Source organism: Pongo abelii, chromosome 9, assembly GCF_028885655.2.
Source record: "Pongo abelii isolate AG06213 chromosome 9, NHGRI_mPonAbe1-v2.0_pri, whole genome shotgun sequence".
Taxonomy (NCBI): Eukaryota; Metazoa; Chordata; class Mammalia; order Primates; family Hominidae; genus Pongo; species Pongo abelii.
The window spans coordinates 66,474,522-66,487,495 of record NC_071994.2 but is presented as its reverse complement, the minus strand read 5'-3'; the positions used below and the strand labels follow the sequence as shown (position 1 = coordinate 66,487,495).

The following is a 12,974-nucleotide window of genomic DNA, read 5'->3' as shown; positions in this document are numbered from 1 at the left end:
TAGGTTCATACAAATCTCTGCTTAGCCTTAATTTTGCTGTACTCAAAGTACTCACCAAATCTTATGACTTGTTAAAACTTCAAGGAAGATGAGTGCCGTAATGCAAGGTTTAGCTTCCCTGGCCCAAAGACACAAAAACATTGATTGGTTCTGCCTCCCACCCATTGGAGCATGTGCGGGCAGCCTCTTCTGACTTCAAGGTTCTAATGGGTTCGGCAGTATGAGTCTGCTTTGAGGGTCTCCCCAATCACCAAGGACAGGTTCTTAGGTGTTGACATCAACCAGGACTCCAGTAGCACATTTCAAGAGCCCCCATCCATGCCAATGTTAGAAGTAATCCTAGGATTGTCAGAATGTTCCAGGGCTGGAGGCAAATCCTTTATATGTGCTTTTGGAAAACATGCAGAGGTTTAGTTGAATCAAGTCAATTTTATTGGGACACTGGAATTTTTCCAGAGGACGCAGGGATCTTCCTGGACATTCGGGGCAGCTACTGGGAATGATGCTTGCAGGACAGCTAAGCTTATCCAGATATCACCATGTATTTCAGTCTGACAAAAGATAAATGTCACCAAATTTTAGTTGCTATGCATAGCAATGTTCCTCCAAATTCATAAGACTTGTGATCTTTGATCATAAAAATCGTTTATATTGGTTAGTTTCAGTAACTCAAAGGAAATAAACACTTTAAATCTTGTGTCTCATCTTCGAGAGTCTAAAAATTCCTTCTGGAACCCAGGCCTGTACAGCAGAAAAACAAAAATTGGGAAGTCCTTAAGTCAAACTAAGGTGAGTCTCCTATATCTCAAAAACAAAGCTGACAATTCTCCCAGACTGTGGATGCCATTTACAGCCACGCATCACTACATCAAGTATCACAATGTTTATTGATAGATACAAGTATATAAAATCAGGGCATGAACATGACTTGATAAATTAAGTAGACTTAATTTCAATACTATAATAGGAGGGACCAATTCAAATTCTCACCATTTGTTTCACACCCACAAAAACCACTTCAAGGGCATTAACGATCTCTCAAAACTGATCAGTTTTGTGCAAGTAAACCATGTTTCTTTTAAAAAGACTTGTGCACTTGCCCAGGCTCAAGGATATTAAAATCTAGCACATAAAGCCCATTACTAGAGGTAGAAATACAGGCAATATACTATTACGGCAACAACCATCAATTACAGTTAAGAATTTTTCTGTAACAACCAAATGGATAATCAAATATTGCAACAACTCAAGTATTACTGAGCAAAGTGCATTTCTACAGTATTCAGTGTTGCTATTCAGTTTTCTAACTTAAAACAGCCTATGATAACTGGCAGCAAAGAAGGTCCTTGCAATAGACTGCCTCTGCTTGAGAACTTATGATGTAATTATTGCATGCTGCTAATATACTATCTAAACATTAAAGATACTCCTAAAATATTTGATGGTAGACTATGATTAAGACATTACACTACAAAAAAACCTTATGCAGAAGGAAATCCTAACTGACGTGCTTCTGCTTTAAATATTGTGAAAACATTACAGCGGAATGAATTTTCGCAGTGGTTAGGTCAAATGCAGTTACATCATAGCAACAGTATGTTTTGCACAATTTAAGGCTTTGGCTGGTTCTTTAGTCAGCTTCTTCCTCTGATTCTTCTTCTTCAGCAGTTTCTAGCCAGGTTAGCCACTGATTCACCTATAAATTAAGATTTGTAAGTTAAAATAGTTCACGATATAAACAGAAATCCATCCAAATAGTTTTAGGTGGTACTAGACAGTTTTAGAATATGAAACAAGGATATCCCTACCAACAATTTGTATATTAAGTTAACGAACAGTGGTATATTATCCAGATTTGGGACAACACAGAGCTAAAGATTTAATCCTGCAAGGATGATCCTCATGAATCTTATCATCCGCAGTAAAAAGGTAGTAAGATGATGCAGGACCAACGTTTCTCAAGCCTGGGCCCCCTGGAAAACTAATAGCATGAGAAAGAATCACCTGCATTTTGTACCACAGACCTACTAAACCAGAATCTCTAGGAATAGGCCTGGAACCTGCTTTTTTTTAAACTGCTCTTCAGGTGATTAATGCATTCACTGTGATTTGAGAATGCCCTGATGTTCTTCCCCCTAGGGCTACAACTTCATTCAATAAGAAAAAATCAAATTGTGAGAAATCAGAAACATCTCCTCTTTTTAAAAAAATATATAGTATTTAAACTTTTTTTCTATTTTTGAGACACAGTCTCACTCTTGCCCAGACTAGAGTACACTGGTCTGATCTCAGCTCACTGCAACCTCTGCCTCCTGGGCTCAAGACATCCTCCCGAGTAGCTGGGACCAGGACCACAGAACATGTCACCACGTCTGGCTAATTTTTTGTATTTTTTTAGAGACAGGGTTTTACTATGCTGCCCAGGCTGGTCTTGAACTCCTGAACTCAAGTGATCCTCCCACCTCGGCCTCTTAAAGTGCTAGGATTACAGGCATGAGCCACGTGCCCAGCTACAATTTCCTCTTTACTGATGTTTTTAAAAAAGCTTAAATCGAAACTTGTACAGTCACTCCCAAGTATATGAGTAGCTATACTCCTTGAAAAGTTTGTTAGCTACCTCTAACATCTTATACACCACTAGAATTGATTCATTGTGTAGCTCTGCTTAATCATAGCTTTAAATAGTGCAGAATGCAATGTACAGGTGAAGACAAACTACTAACTAGGACTACCTTGCCTGTATTTCAGTTGAAAAAGGCTCTTAACGTGAAGTTAATACCAAGCAAATTGAAATAAGCAGACCAAATTTTTTAACAAAAGACTTACCTGGAACAAAGCCTTGCCTTTTCCCGGAAACTCCTGGGTTATATCTTCTTTCCAAGCCAAGAAAGCTTCTTCTTCAATAATTTCCATGTCATAGAAGTGCACAAAAAAGCGAAGTAACATGCCTTTAAAAAATAAAAAAAAAAGAAGTAATAAGCCCATTATTTAGTGCTCTGCTTAAGAACTGCCTCACGCCGTTCTTCTGATACAAGTCCTCTCACCTTTTGGGAAGTTGCTGTTATAGCAGTGCACCTGAAGAGCATACAGGGCACTGACTTGCAGATCAACGTGATCATGAAGAAATTTCTGCATTACTGGCTTGAAAGAAAGTAGTAGTTGTTTTTCCTGCTCTAACTGTTCTTTGGAAGGAGCAGAGGATGAATCTGTTTCATCGCTGGGGGGGTTTACTTCACTAGAAATGTACTGTAAGAAGCTGGACAGAAAGAAGTCTTATTAGAACCCAACAGTTTTCTTGCTCAAGAGACAACTCTTAGTCTCCTGCTTCTTTTCTAGTACACGAAACATTACTATATGTAGAAAACCATTCGTCTTACCTCGTCATTAAGATGTTCACAAATCCTTTATCTACATGAAGTTTGGGAGAGATGTTATCTTTAATCCATTTATATATGGTTTGAGGGGATGGATCCAACTTTATTTGCTTCAACAGTTCCTTCTCCAATTTGAGGAGTGGGAATAAGAAACTCAGTCCCTTTCCTTCCAAAATCTCCAACATGCGGTCCTTATTCTGATCAATTTCTGAAGAGACAAAGCCACCTGCATCATCTAACAGTTCATTTTACCAAGTTGTCCTGTCCAGAAAGCAGAGCTTCACAAATGATGTCCCCAAGTATGTAAGATCCATGTAGCAGAACAGAGAACCAACCCAGCAAATGAAAAAAACTCAACATATGGATCAAATGAAAGTAGTTAAATTATAAATCTCTTTTTATAGGTGAGACCTGTGGTAATGTTTATCATTATCTGAGCAGGACAGACTGACCTACATAAAATCCACTCAAGGTAACTGAAATCTCTAGATATAATATTAAAAAAACAAAACAAACAAGTCAGCATTCTCTTACCTGGGAGCATTTTCTGCATATTGACCTTGCTTTGTTGAAAAAGTTCTGTTAACCATTCTCGATCTTGTAATTTAGCTAACTGCTGAAGACAAAGTAAGAAAAGAGGAAAATGGGTGCCACTTTCTAGTGGTTGAGCTAGTTCTGAAATGCTCACCAGCTCTGAAATGATGGCACGAGCTGCAAACTGTGCTAAATAGGATTTCACCAAAGGGATGTCAACCTCCAGTTTGGGACACTGGTCCAATACATTCAGGAAAGCCTTAAAAGAAATATACAACAGTTTTATCAATTTCCTAATTGGAGTGGAAAGAGTTCTTACCGCACAATCAGTAAAGTGTCCTACCTGCATGAAGTTGTCACTTGTGGCTATCCCTTCCTGTTTGAGTAAACTGATCAAAGAACTTGCTTTTTCTTTATCTTCATCGCTTCTATCTAGTGACAGGATGATTACTTTGCTTAACATCTCAGGAAGAAAGTGTTTAGGAGCCCTCATTTCTCTTACACCATTGACAGCCTCATTTGCATTTCCACTATTTAGATATTCAGTCACAACAGTTTCCTGTGAAGAACACAAGTATCTTTAATGTTTTCTCTATCTCAAACATAGGCTAATTACACTAAAATGGGATATTTGAAACTTACAGTTAGTTTAAGGAGTTCTTCCTTTGATGGTGGTGGCTTTTTGCTGGTCTTGGCAGGCTTTTCCTGGATAAGTGGTGGATTAGTTTTGAGACCAAGCTGAGGTGTCTAAAAAACAAAGCAATGACAGACAATTTTTAAGAAGAGGACTATGAAGTTAGGGGGAAGAACACACTAAATTTAGAAAAAAGTCTCCAGCCATCTTTAGAAAATGCTGTCCTACTATGGTCCGTACCTGTCCCAGAGGTGGTGTTTGAGTGCGTGGTGGTTGTGCACTAGGAGGAATCATAGTTATCTGGGGCTGAAGCTTTGGCACTTGATTTTTATTCATTAGGAACGACTGAGCAGGCCTCAGGCTAATCTGGAATTGAAAACAAATCAAAAATATATCTAAATTAACAACATGCAGTTGGCGAACATATTAAATACAACATTCTAAAATCCTAAAATCCTATACAGTGACAGAATCTAGGGAAACATTAAGCTTTTTGAAAAACTAAAGAAGGTACTCCACATTAACAGGTTTAATTTTTGGCAAAAAATTTAAAGATCTGATGCATACAGTAGTAAGATAGTATTATGAATCTTACATTTATGAGAATTCTCTTAGAATTAGCATGACTAAAATATTAAAATAAAACTGCAAATTTAACTACAGTTTAGAAAATGCCTTGTTTTATCCTTAGTTAAATCACCCTCCTTACAAAGAAACCACAATATTTTGACAACCAGTTTTCTTGCTCTAACTAATAGACTTCAGGAGACTTGCCCTCATATCTCATAATCTTCGCTCACAGGACACTGGACATTCAAAGAAAGAAAAAGAAATATAGAAAAGAGAGAAAAACGTCAAGAACTCCAGCATAAGTCCTCTTAATAACGCGTCTTTTTATAATCATCGGGCAATAAATTTCTGAATTGACAAACTATGGTATATAAGTAACATAGGCAAATGTACCTCATCTGCATTAAGCTGTCCTTTCTTAGAAAACCGAGGTGGCATATCCTTCGACTGTCCTTGCAGCTGGGATAAGAGTCCCTGACTCTGGTTATGGTAGAGCTGGCTTAGCCCCTATTTCAGAAAAGGAGAAAGAAAGTCTAGATAAAAACGGGTCCAAAAATCATGGTAATCAAGTACCAAAGGGATGAGCCAAGCCAAAATGAAAGTTTAACTGAATTTGCCCAGAGAAAGTAAAAGATGAAACAGGGAAGAATAAAAATCTAACCTAACTGTCAAATAAAGTGATGTGATTTTACTAATACTTTACTAATCTTAAGGATAAACATTTCAGTTTGACATAAATGTTGCAGATATGGTTTAGAAAACATGCACACTCCTAAAATAGTTTCACGTTTTAATAGCAAATGAGATCACATATATTGCAGAATTTAACACTTGTTGCCTCAACACTCAAATATTACTTACCTGGCTTTTCATAAACTTGCCTCCCATCTCTCCAAACTGTGATTGTGTGGGAGGCATGATGTGTCCCCCATGGCCGTTGAAGAGTTGATTTGAACGATGACGTCCCATGGTGGGTGAAAATCTATCCTGGATAACTCCTGGACCAGTACCAATTCCGCTACCTTAAAATATATATGCGGACAACTCTCAAGACTAAAGTTAACTGATTTTTCAGTTTAATGAAACCACTGTTTTTTCAAAATTACCTGGCATTTGTCCAAACATATCAGCAAGTCCTCCAAGTGGGTCCCTATCCATTTTCATCCTGGGTGGCATGAACGGTCCCTCCAGAAAGAAGTCACTTCTCATCCCTTGAGCCATAGGAGCAGGAATAAACACCCCTAGATCCTTTAGAAATGAAGTGAATAAGCACTTTTTGTCTCTGGACACTATTTCACTTAAAACTAAAATTCTTGCAACTAGGGGGAGAAACCTAGAATATTAAACCATAATTTACGTTATTTCTGTAAATAACTTCTTCCAAAAATGGCAGACAAGGCTGGGCATGATGGCTCACATCTGTAATCCCCCCACTTTGGGAGTCCCAAGCCTTGGTTTGCATGAGGTCAGGAGTTTAAGACAAGCCTGGCCAACATGGTGGAACCCTGTCTCTACTAAAAACACAAAAAATTAGCGGGGTGTGGTGGCACAGGCCTATAGTCCCAGCTACTGGGGAGGCTGAAGCAGGAGAATCACTTGAACCTGGGAGGCAGAGGTTGCAGTGAATTGAGAATGCGCCACTGCACTCCAGCCTGGGTGACAGTACGAAACTCCGTCTCAAAAAATAAAAAAAAAAAGTGGAAGACAAGACACTAAAAACATTAAGCTCCACCACCTAAGATGAGACAGACCCCTCAAGTGTTTGGGGTAGGTGGGGAGGAATCCCATTCTACTCTACACACACACAGTCTATGTGACAAACAAAACCAAACCCAATCTTACTTTTACTGCATCTTGACGGATTTGATTGATCGTCTTTGGTCCATTGTCAAGAAAAGCCTTGCGAGGAACCCAATGGTGTTCTCGCAACTCTACGGTATCCTTTAATTGAAAAAAAATTTTATTTTAATATTCCTAAACCAAAAACTCAGCTTACCAACAAATTTAAAGAAACCAATATTACCTGCAGCAGGAAACGAATCCTTGCTGGCAATTCCTTACTTAACATCAAGGAGCACATTCGGGCAAAGTACTGATCCATTAAGGACTGGTAAGAGAAGAATACATTCATTGGAAGAGCTAAAGCAAATGTGTTCAATTTACAGCTTTAAGACTTCTAAAATTATAACCCAGTTAATGGCTAAATATGGCAATCCCTTATGATGTCACAAAAATCAATAGCTTGATTTAAAGACAAACTACTTGTACCGCTTCCATCAGCTACACACATACCTTGGCTCGTTCATGGTCTAATCTAGGTCCCACTGTCCTCATTATCTGACAGAGGCACTCCAAATCCTCTCCCATATCTTTGAGTTGGACTCTCTTCTTCTTTTCCAAAAGCTATAAGAATAAAAGGCCGTGGTGACAAAATTTTAGTTACTCTGGTTTAGGCATAGTACTTTCCCTTTATGTTTGCACTGACTCATTCATAGTTCCTACAGAATCTAGTACAGGGCTTTCTACCAGTCTGTGTTGATCAGTTCTAACCCTACTTTGTCAAACACACCACGTATTTCAAATTATTCTGTTTAGTAAATTTTGTTGCCCATCTGTATTTAACTAGTCAACCTCCCTCTAAGATGAATAACTGACTCATTTCCTCCAAATGACTGACAACATTCGCCTAAGCCTAACTTCCCCGTCACACTTACTGTTTTGATGCACTTATGAAGGATAGATTCGTGAATAAGATCAAGCTTGCCAAGCTCTCCAATGAATTTGATGTTTCCCAACATCTTGATCTTAGCAATGGCTCTCTGTTCCTCCTCCTCAGGGAGGAGGGGATTTTCACGCTTATCATAGACTGAAAAAAAATACCAATGAAGTAAGCCAACATTCAGAATTAAGCTGAAAATATACAGTAGTACTTATTATCAGCTGTAAGTCTTACCATCAACATTTCTAGTTCGGTTTTCAAATTCATCTTGTAATTTGGAAATTAGGAGGCGTCTGAATGTCTGGAAAAAAGACATTGTCATGCTTTATTAAGGAAATTTTTCAAGTCAACTTTAAAACAAGCAAACAAAAACTACCACTTACGGTGCTTTGCTTCTGTCCTGGTTGACCCTCTGCTGCTGGGCCATCAAAGTTTGGTGCATCTTCTGCCAATCGCAGACATAGCTGAGCATACAGTGAGCTATACTTTGGCTCTTCTAGGGCTTTGTCCACAATCTACAGAAAATATCATTGCTTAAACTAAATACGAAAACTTCTCCAAGAACCCTTCCTTTAGGAAAAATACAACCACCTAAATGTTAGCTATTACAGTCTACCAAAAATGTCCAGTTATACAGATTTCATCTAGTCACATCCATCTCTTGGGAGTCAGAAAATGCCATGGATATCAAAACTTTCAAGTCTACATAAACTGTCATACAATGCATTTCTAAGACCTAAATATGGTGTTTTCCACAAAAGAAAAAGAACAGCTTGCTAAGCACCCCCATTTACCTCTTCAAGCATACCATGAACTTAACATTTACCTCTTCAAGCATACCATGAACTTAACATTTACTTCTTCAAGCATACCATGAACTTAATATTTACCTCTTCAATCTAATGCTACTAAAGTCAGTGGTTCTTCTTCATCACCATCAGTATTCAAAAATACATACCTATCTAACTCACACCTAAGGGTTTCAAGTAGTAATCCAAGTGTAAAAAAACACAACTGAGTTTGTTAAACAGTTCCCTCTCCCTTTTGAGTTAAGCCAATATTTAAAACTTACCAGCAGTATGACCCCTTTAAGGATGAGTTTAGACTCTACACCCACATTGAGGAGCTCAAGGCATAGCTTGTCAAACTTTTCAGGAGTAAGCTTATTTAGTATGCTGGAGAAAAAGGAATTACATTTTAAGTGTTAGCTAATACACAGAATTTGAATTGAAAAACTGCTTTTAAATTATACTGATTTTTCTTCTAACTTGCTCCCTTTAAATAATCAAGACGTTTTCTTACTCATCTAAAACCAAAGGGATGCTGAAATAAACCTGATATTTTAATTACAATGATTTGAATTAGATTGGGGGGGTTCCCAGCTGTTTGACAAGAATCCTTTCTCACTTTCTCAAGGTTAGAGTGCAAAGATCTCATTATCAAGGCTAGACCATGAACTAAGACCATTATATTCCCTGCTTCACTGGCTTAAATAACATAGCACTTCCTTTAGTCAAGGGAAATGCTAGCACGACAGGATTATGAATTGCAATCCAATGGCTGAAAGCAACCGTAAGCCCCAAAATATGACGTGCTGTTCTTCAGTTCAAGATACATTTTTTTTTGAGACACAGTCTTGCTCTGTCACCCAGGCTGGAGTGCAGTGGCGTGATCTTGGCTCACTGCAACCTCCACCTATGGGTATTCAAGTGATTCTCCTGCCTCAGCCTCTCTAGTAGCTGGGACTACAGGCACCTGCCACTACGCCTGGCTAATTTTTGTATTTTTAGTAGAGATGGGGTTTCAACATGTTGGCCAGGCTGGTCTCGAACTGACCTCAAGTGATCTGCCCGCCTAGGCCTCCCAAAGTGCTGGGATTACAGGCGTGAGTCACAGTGCCTGGCCAGTTTAAGATATTTTTAAAAATTGCTACCATGAGGATTCATTAAAACATACATACTCTGGGCATGAACCTTGCCTTCTTAGTAGTACAGCACACACACCAAACACAGCTAATCCATACTTCCCATCATTCAGTAAAACAGACCTTGAAACTTACCCTCTTACTTTCCTGAAGATTGCATCATGTCGTTCTTTTTCGTTTGCGGAGTTGTTTGCTGCGGAGTTGTCATCTCGTCTAGTGCTTCGTGCAGGAATCCATTTCTGAGCGTTTTGCCCTGGGGTTTTCCCCAGGAACTCGCTGATTAATAAAAATCAGCAAAAACACTTATTGTCACACACCAAATGTTAAACATCGTAAATTCTCTTACATAGAAAAAAGTAATTTAGGCTTTCTCGATCTCCCCTCCAAGAAAGCCAACTCTGGAGATTAGTGGTTCTGGAACAGTAGTGTGCATCAGAATCACCTGAAGGGCTTGTTAAAACAGATTGCTGGGCCCACCCAGTTTCTGCTTTCACTGGTTTGGGGTGGGGCCTAAGAATTTCCATGTCTAGTAAATATTCCCAGTATCAACGCTGTGGAACCACATTTTGAAAATTAACTTTTTTTTTTAAGAGATGAGGTCTTGCTGTGTTGCCCAGGCTGATCTCAAACTCCTGGGCTCAACTGACCCTCCCACCTTTGCTTCCCAAAGTTGTTGTTGGGATTACAGGTGTGAGCCACTGTACCGGCTGCCAGTTAACACTTTCTAATGTTTTATTGACCATGTTGTGTGCGTACTACTTTACTAATAATAATTAGTAGGAATAATAGCTACTGATTTCAGAAAAAAACATTAGTAAAAATAACCCAAAGAATAAGGAAAAAAGTAACAGTTTGAGAGTCTCAACTCACTTAGATAATTTGGCCAAGGAATAATCAGGACCTGATATTCTGTATTTAGGATACCCAAAAGAAACCATGCCCCTTAAGATTAGGAGTCTTAATGGCTATTGCCTTAATTATACCATCACATGGGAAAGACTTTTAATCTGTTAAATAAAGCTGTTTTTTTTTTAACATGTTTACCACACCTGTTGCCAGCAGTCTTGGGATAGTGCTGAGGTGCACCCCTACTTCCTCCTCCGCCCGAAGAAGCACTATTTAAAAGAAAAAAATTTTTGTTTACTGTATCCCAACTATGTCTCACTCAAAAAGAATAAAGATTATTTTGTGTTTTGCTTTGCTTGTAGAGATGGGGGGGTCTCGCTATTTTGCCCAGACTGGAGCCAGGCCTGTATTTTAGTGCTTGTATATTATGCTACAAATGAAGACTGAACTTGGACCCAAAGGAAATGCAAATAATTGATTTTACTTATTCTTCAGATGGCAGTTCTTAGAAGGCTGTCAATGAAAACTTAAGAACTTTTCAAATGAAAATTGCAGCCCATTAAGTCGGACTTATTTGCTATGGTAACTAGTTTTTAGGACTGTCCTTTTCAAAAGGATTCCTCAAAATAAATCTACACATACCTGAAACGAGAAGCACCCCCTTCTGCAATCGCACTCTCCACTTTGGCGGCTTGACAACGAAGAATCTTCAAAAGAATAATATTAATAGATGGGGTGGGGAGGGGAGGGGACGGGAGAAATGAAATACCTGGAACGAGAAAGAGCACCAAAATTAAGACACTGCTAACATACAGATCTACAAGCCTTCATTCAATTATAACGTATTTCAGATCCTGGCACTGTCACTGCATTGCAGATCAGTTAAGACTAACCTAGAACGTACTCAAAACACAAACAGACAATTACATTTTGTTTAGCCACCTGGAAATTCCCCGGTGTTCAAGGATGCAAATAGACTTCGTAGAACACAGAGCATTTCAAACGGCTCAGAACGAATCTTTTGAAAAAGCCACATTCTACTATCTTTAAAACTGAGCACGGAGATCAATAGAAAAGTCTTTAACTACAGACACGAGCAACATCACGTGGAAAATGTCTTCCCCAGGAATTTTTACTGCCTTGACGAGGCCAGCGACTGGATGAGGTCTCTCCGAAAGCTCTTCAGCAGTTTTCCCCTGTCCACCCTTTCGCCTCCTCCCCGTGGAGAGCTCGTGGAAAGACGCGCGAGAAGGGGCCGGGTGTAAGGGACTACCACTCGCAGGCGGAAGACCAGGGCCACAACATGGCAGCAGGAACCTCCGCCCCGTTTTTCCCTTCCTGGGAACAAAAGAGCGGAGCATTCCTCCCACCCAGGAGCAAGTTAGGGAAGTGCTCCCGACAACCTCCCCGCGAGGCCGGGTCGCTCGGCGGGGAGGAGCAGCTGAGGCCGCCCCCGCCGGCCTGGCGCCCAGCTCTTTGTTCTCCAGGCAGGAAGGCGGCCTCCTGCCCACCCGCCGCCTCCAAGCCGGCCCCCTCCTGTCCCATAAATCCCCCCGGGACTGACAACCGCCTCTCCATGGCCTCCTCTGTTGACAAAACGGGCAGAAATCATCACTCTCTCTTTCCTCCCCGACGAAGGGCAGCCCCCGCCGACTCCAGGTCCTACACACCTCCCCGCCGGGAGGCCGGGCTCCGGGACGCCTGCGGTTCCCTGGTCCCGCGCCAACGGCCAGGCCCTCCCTGCCGGCCCGCGTGCCTCCCGCCACGGCGCTAGCGGTCCCAGCCACGCTCCCTCGCCGTCCGAGCACACCCGTGCCTCGGTCCGCCACGGTCTTGTCCCTGCAGAAGTCGGCCATCCTGCCATGACCCCACGGCGGTCTGGCCAACACTGACGTTTTCCTTCTACTCCGTCAGCAACAGGAAGAGAGAACAAAGGCCAAGACTTTCCAGGTGTCTGAAGCGCAGAGGAAATGCTAAAAAAGGGTCGCCCCACCCGGCTCCGCCTGCGGCCGCCATTTTGTACCACTCGAGAAGAAGCGGCCAGGGACGGCGGCCATTTTAGAGCGCTCCACTCGGCGGCGGCGGCGGCTCCACTCACCTTCACCGAGAACTCAGCAGCTGCCACCGCAGCTGCCTCCTCAGGATCCGGTCGTCGGGGATAGGGAAGGGAGGGGAAAGGGGAACGGAAAACAAAAAAAAGGGGGAGGGAAGGGGGAGGAAGGAGTAGGGGACGGCCTGAAACTCAGCTCAGAGGAGTCGCTGCTGCAGCCGCCACTCGGTACCCGCTGCCACCTCCATAGAGTTCCGACTCACTGCTGGCGCTGAGGCGTGTCTGAAGCCGAACTTATCACTCTTGGGGCAGCCGAACCCACC

General features: G+C 41.2%; 1 protein-coding gene and 1 non-coding gene across 2 annotated transcripts; both read right to left on the bottom strand.

Annotated features, from left to right (window-relative positions):
- Positions 1-868: 868 nt before the first annotated feature.
- Positions 869-12,644, bottom strand: EIF4G2 (eukaryotic translation initiation factor 4 gamma 2). The gene is made up of 23 exons (XM_054524662.2): positions 12,350-12,644; positions 12,272-12,291; positions 11,244-11,370; positions 10,805-10,870; positions 9,891-10,031; positions 8,904-9,006; positions 8,215-8,346; positions 8,066-8,132; positions 7,827-7,978; positions 7,405-7,515; positions 7,136-7,219; positions 6,955-7,053; positions 6,219-6,360; positions 5,974-6,134; positions 5,506-5,619; positions 4,783-4,908; positions 4,551-4,655; positions 4,252-4,467; positions 3,909-4,167; positions 3,378-3,582; positions 3,045-3,256; positions 2,827-2,948; positions 869-1,696 (listed from the first exon to the last, which is right to left on the bottom strand). The coding sequence occupies exons 1-23, from the start codon at positions 12,463-12,465 to the stop codon at positions 1,631-1,633; spliced, it is 2,946 nt and encodes a 981-aa protein (XP_054380637.1). The 5' UTR covers positions 12,466-12,644; the 3' UTR covers positions 869-1,630.
- LOC112135677 (small nucleolar RNA SNORD97) lies at positions 5,313-5,453 on the bottom strand. The gene has a single exon (XR_002916926.1). It is a non-coding gene; the product is annotated as a small nucleolar RNA SNORD97 (small nucleolar RNA).
- Positions 12,645-12,974: the final 330 nt, after the last annotated feature.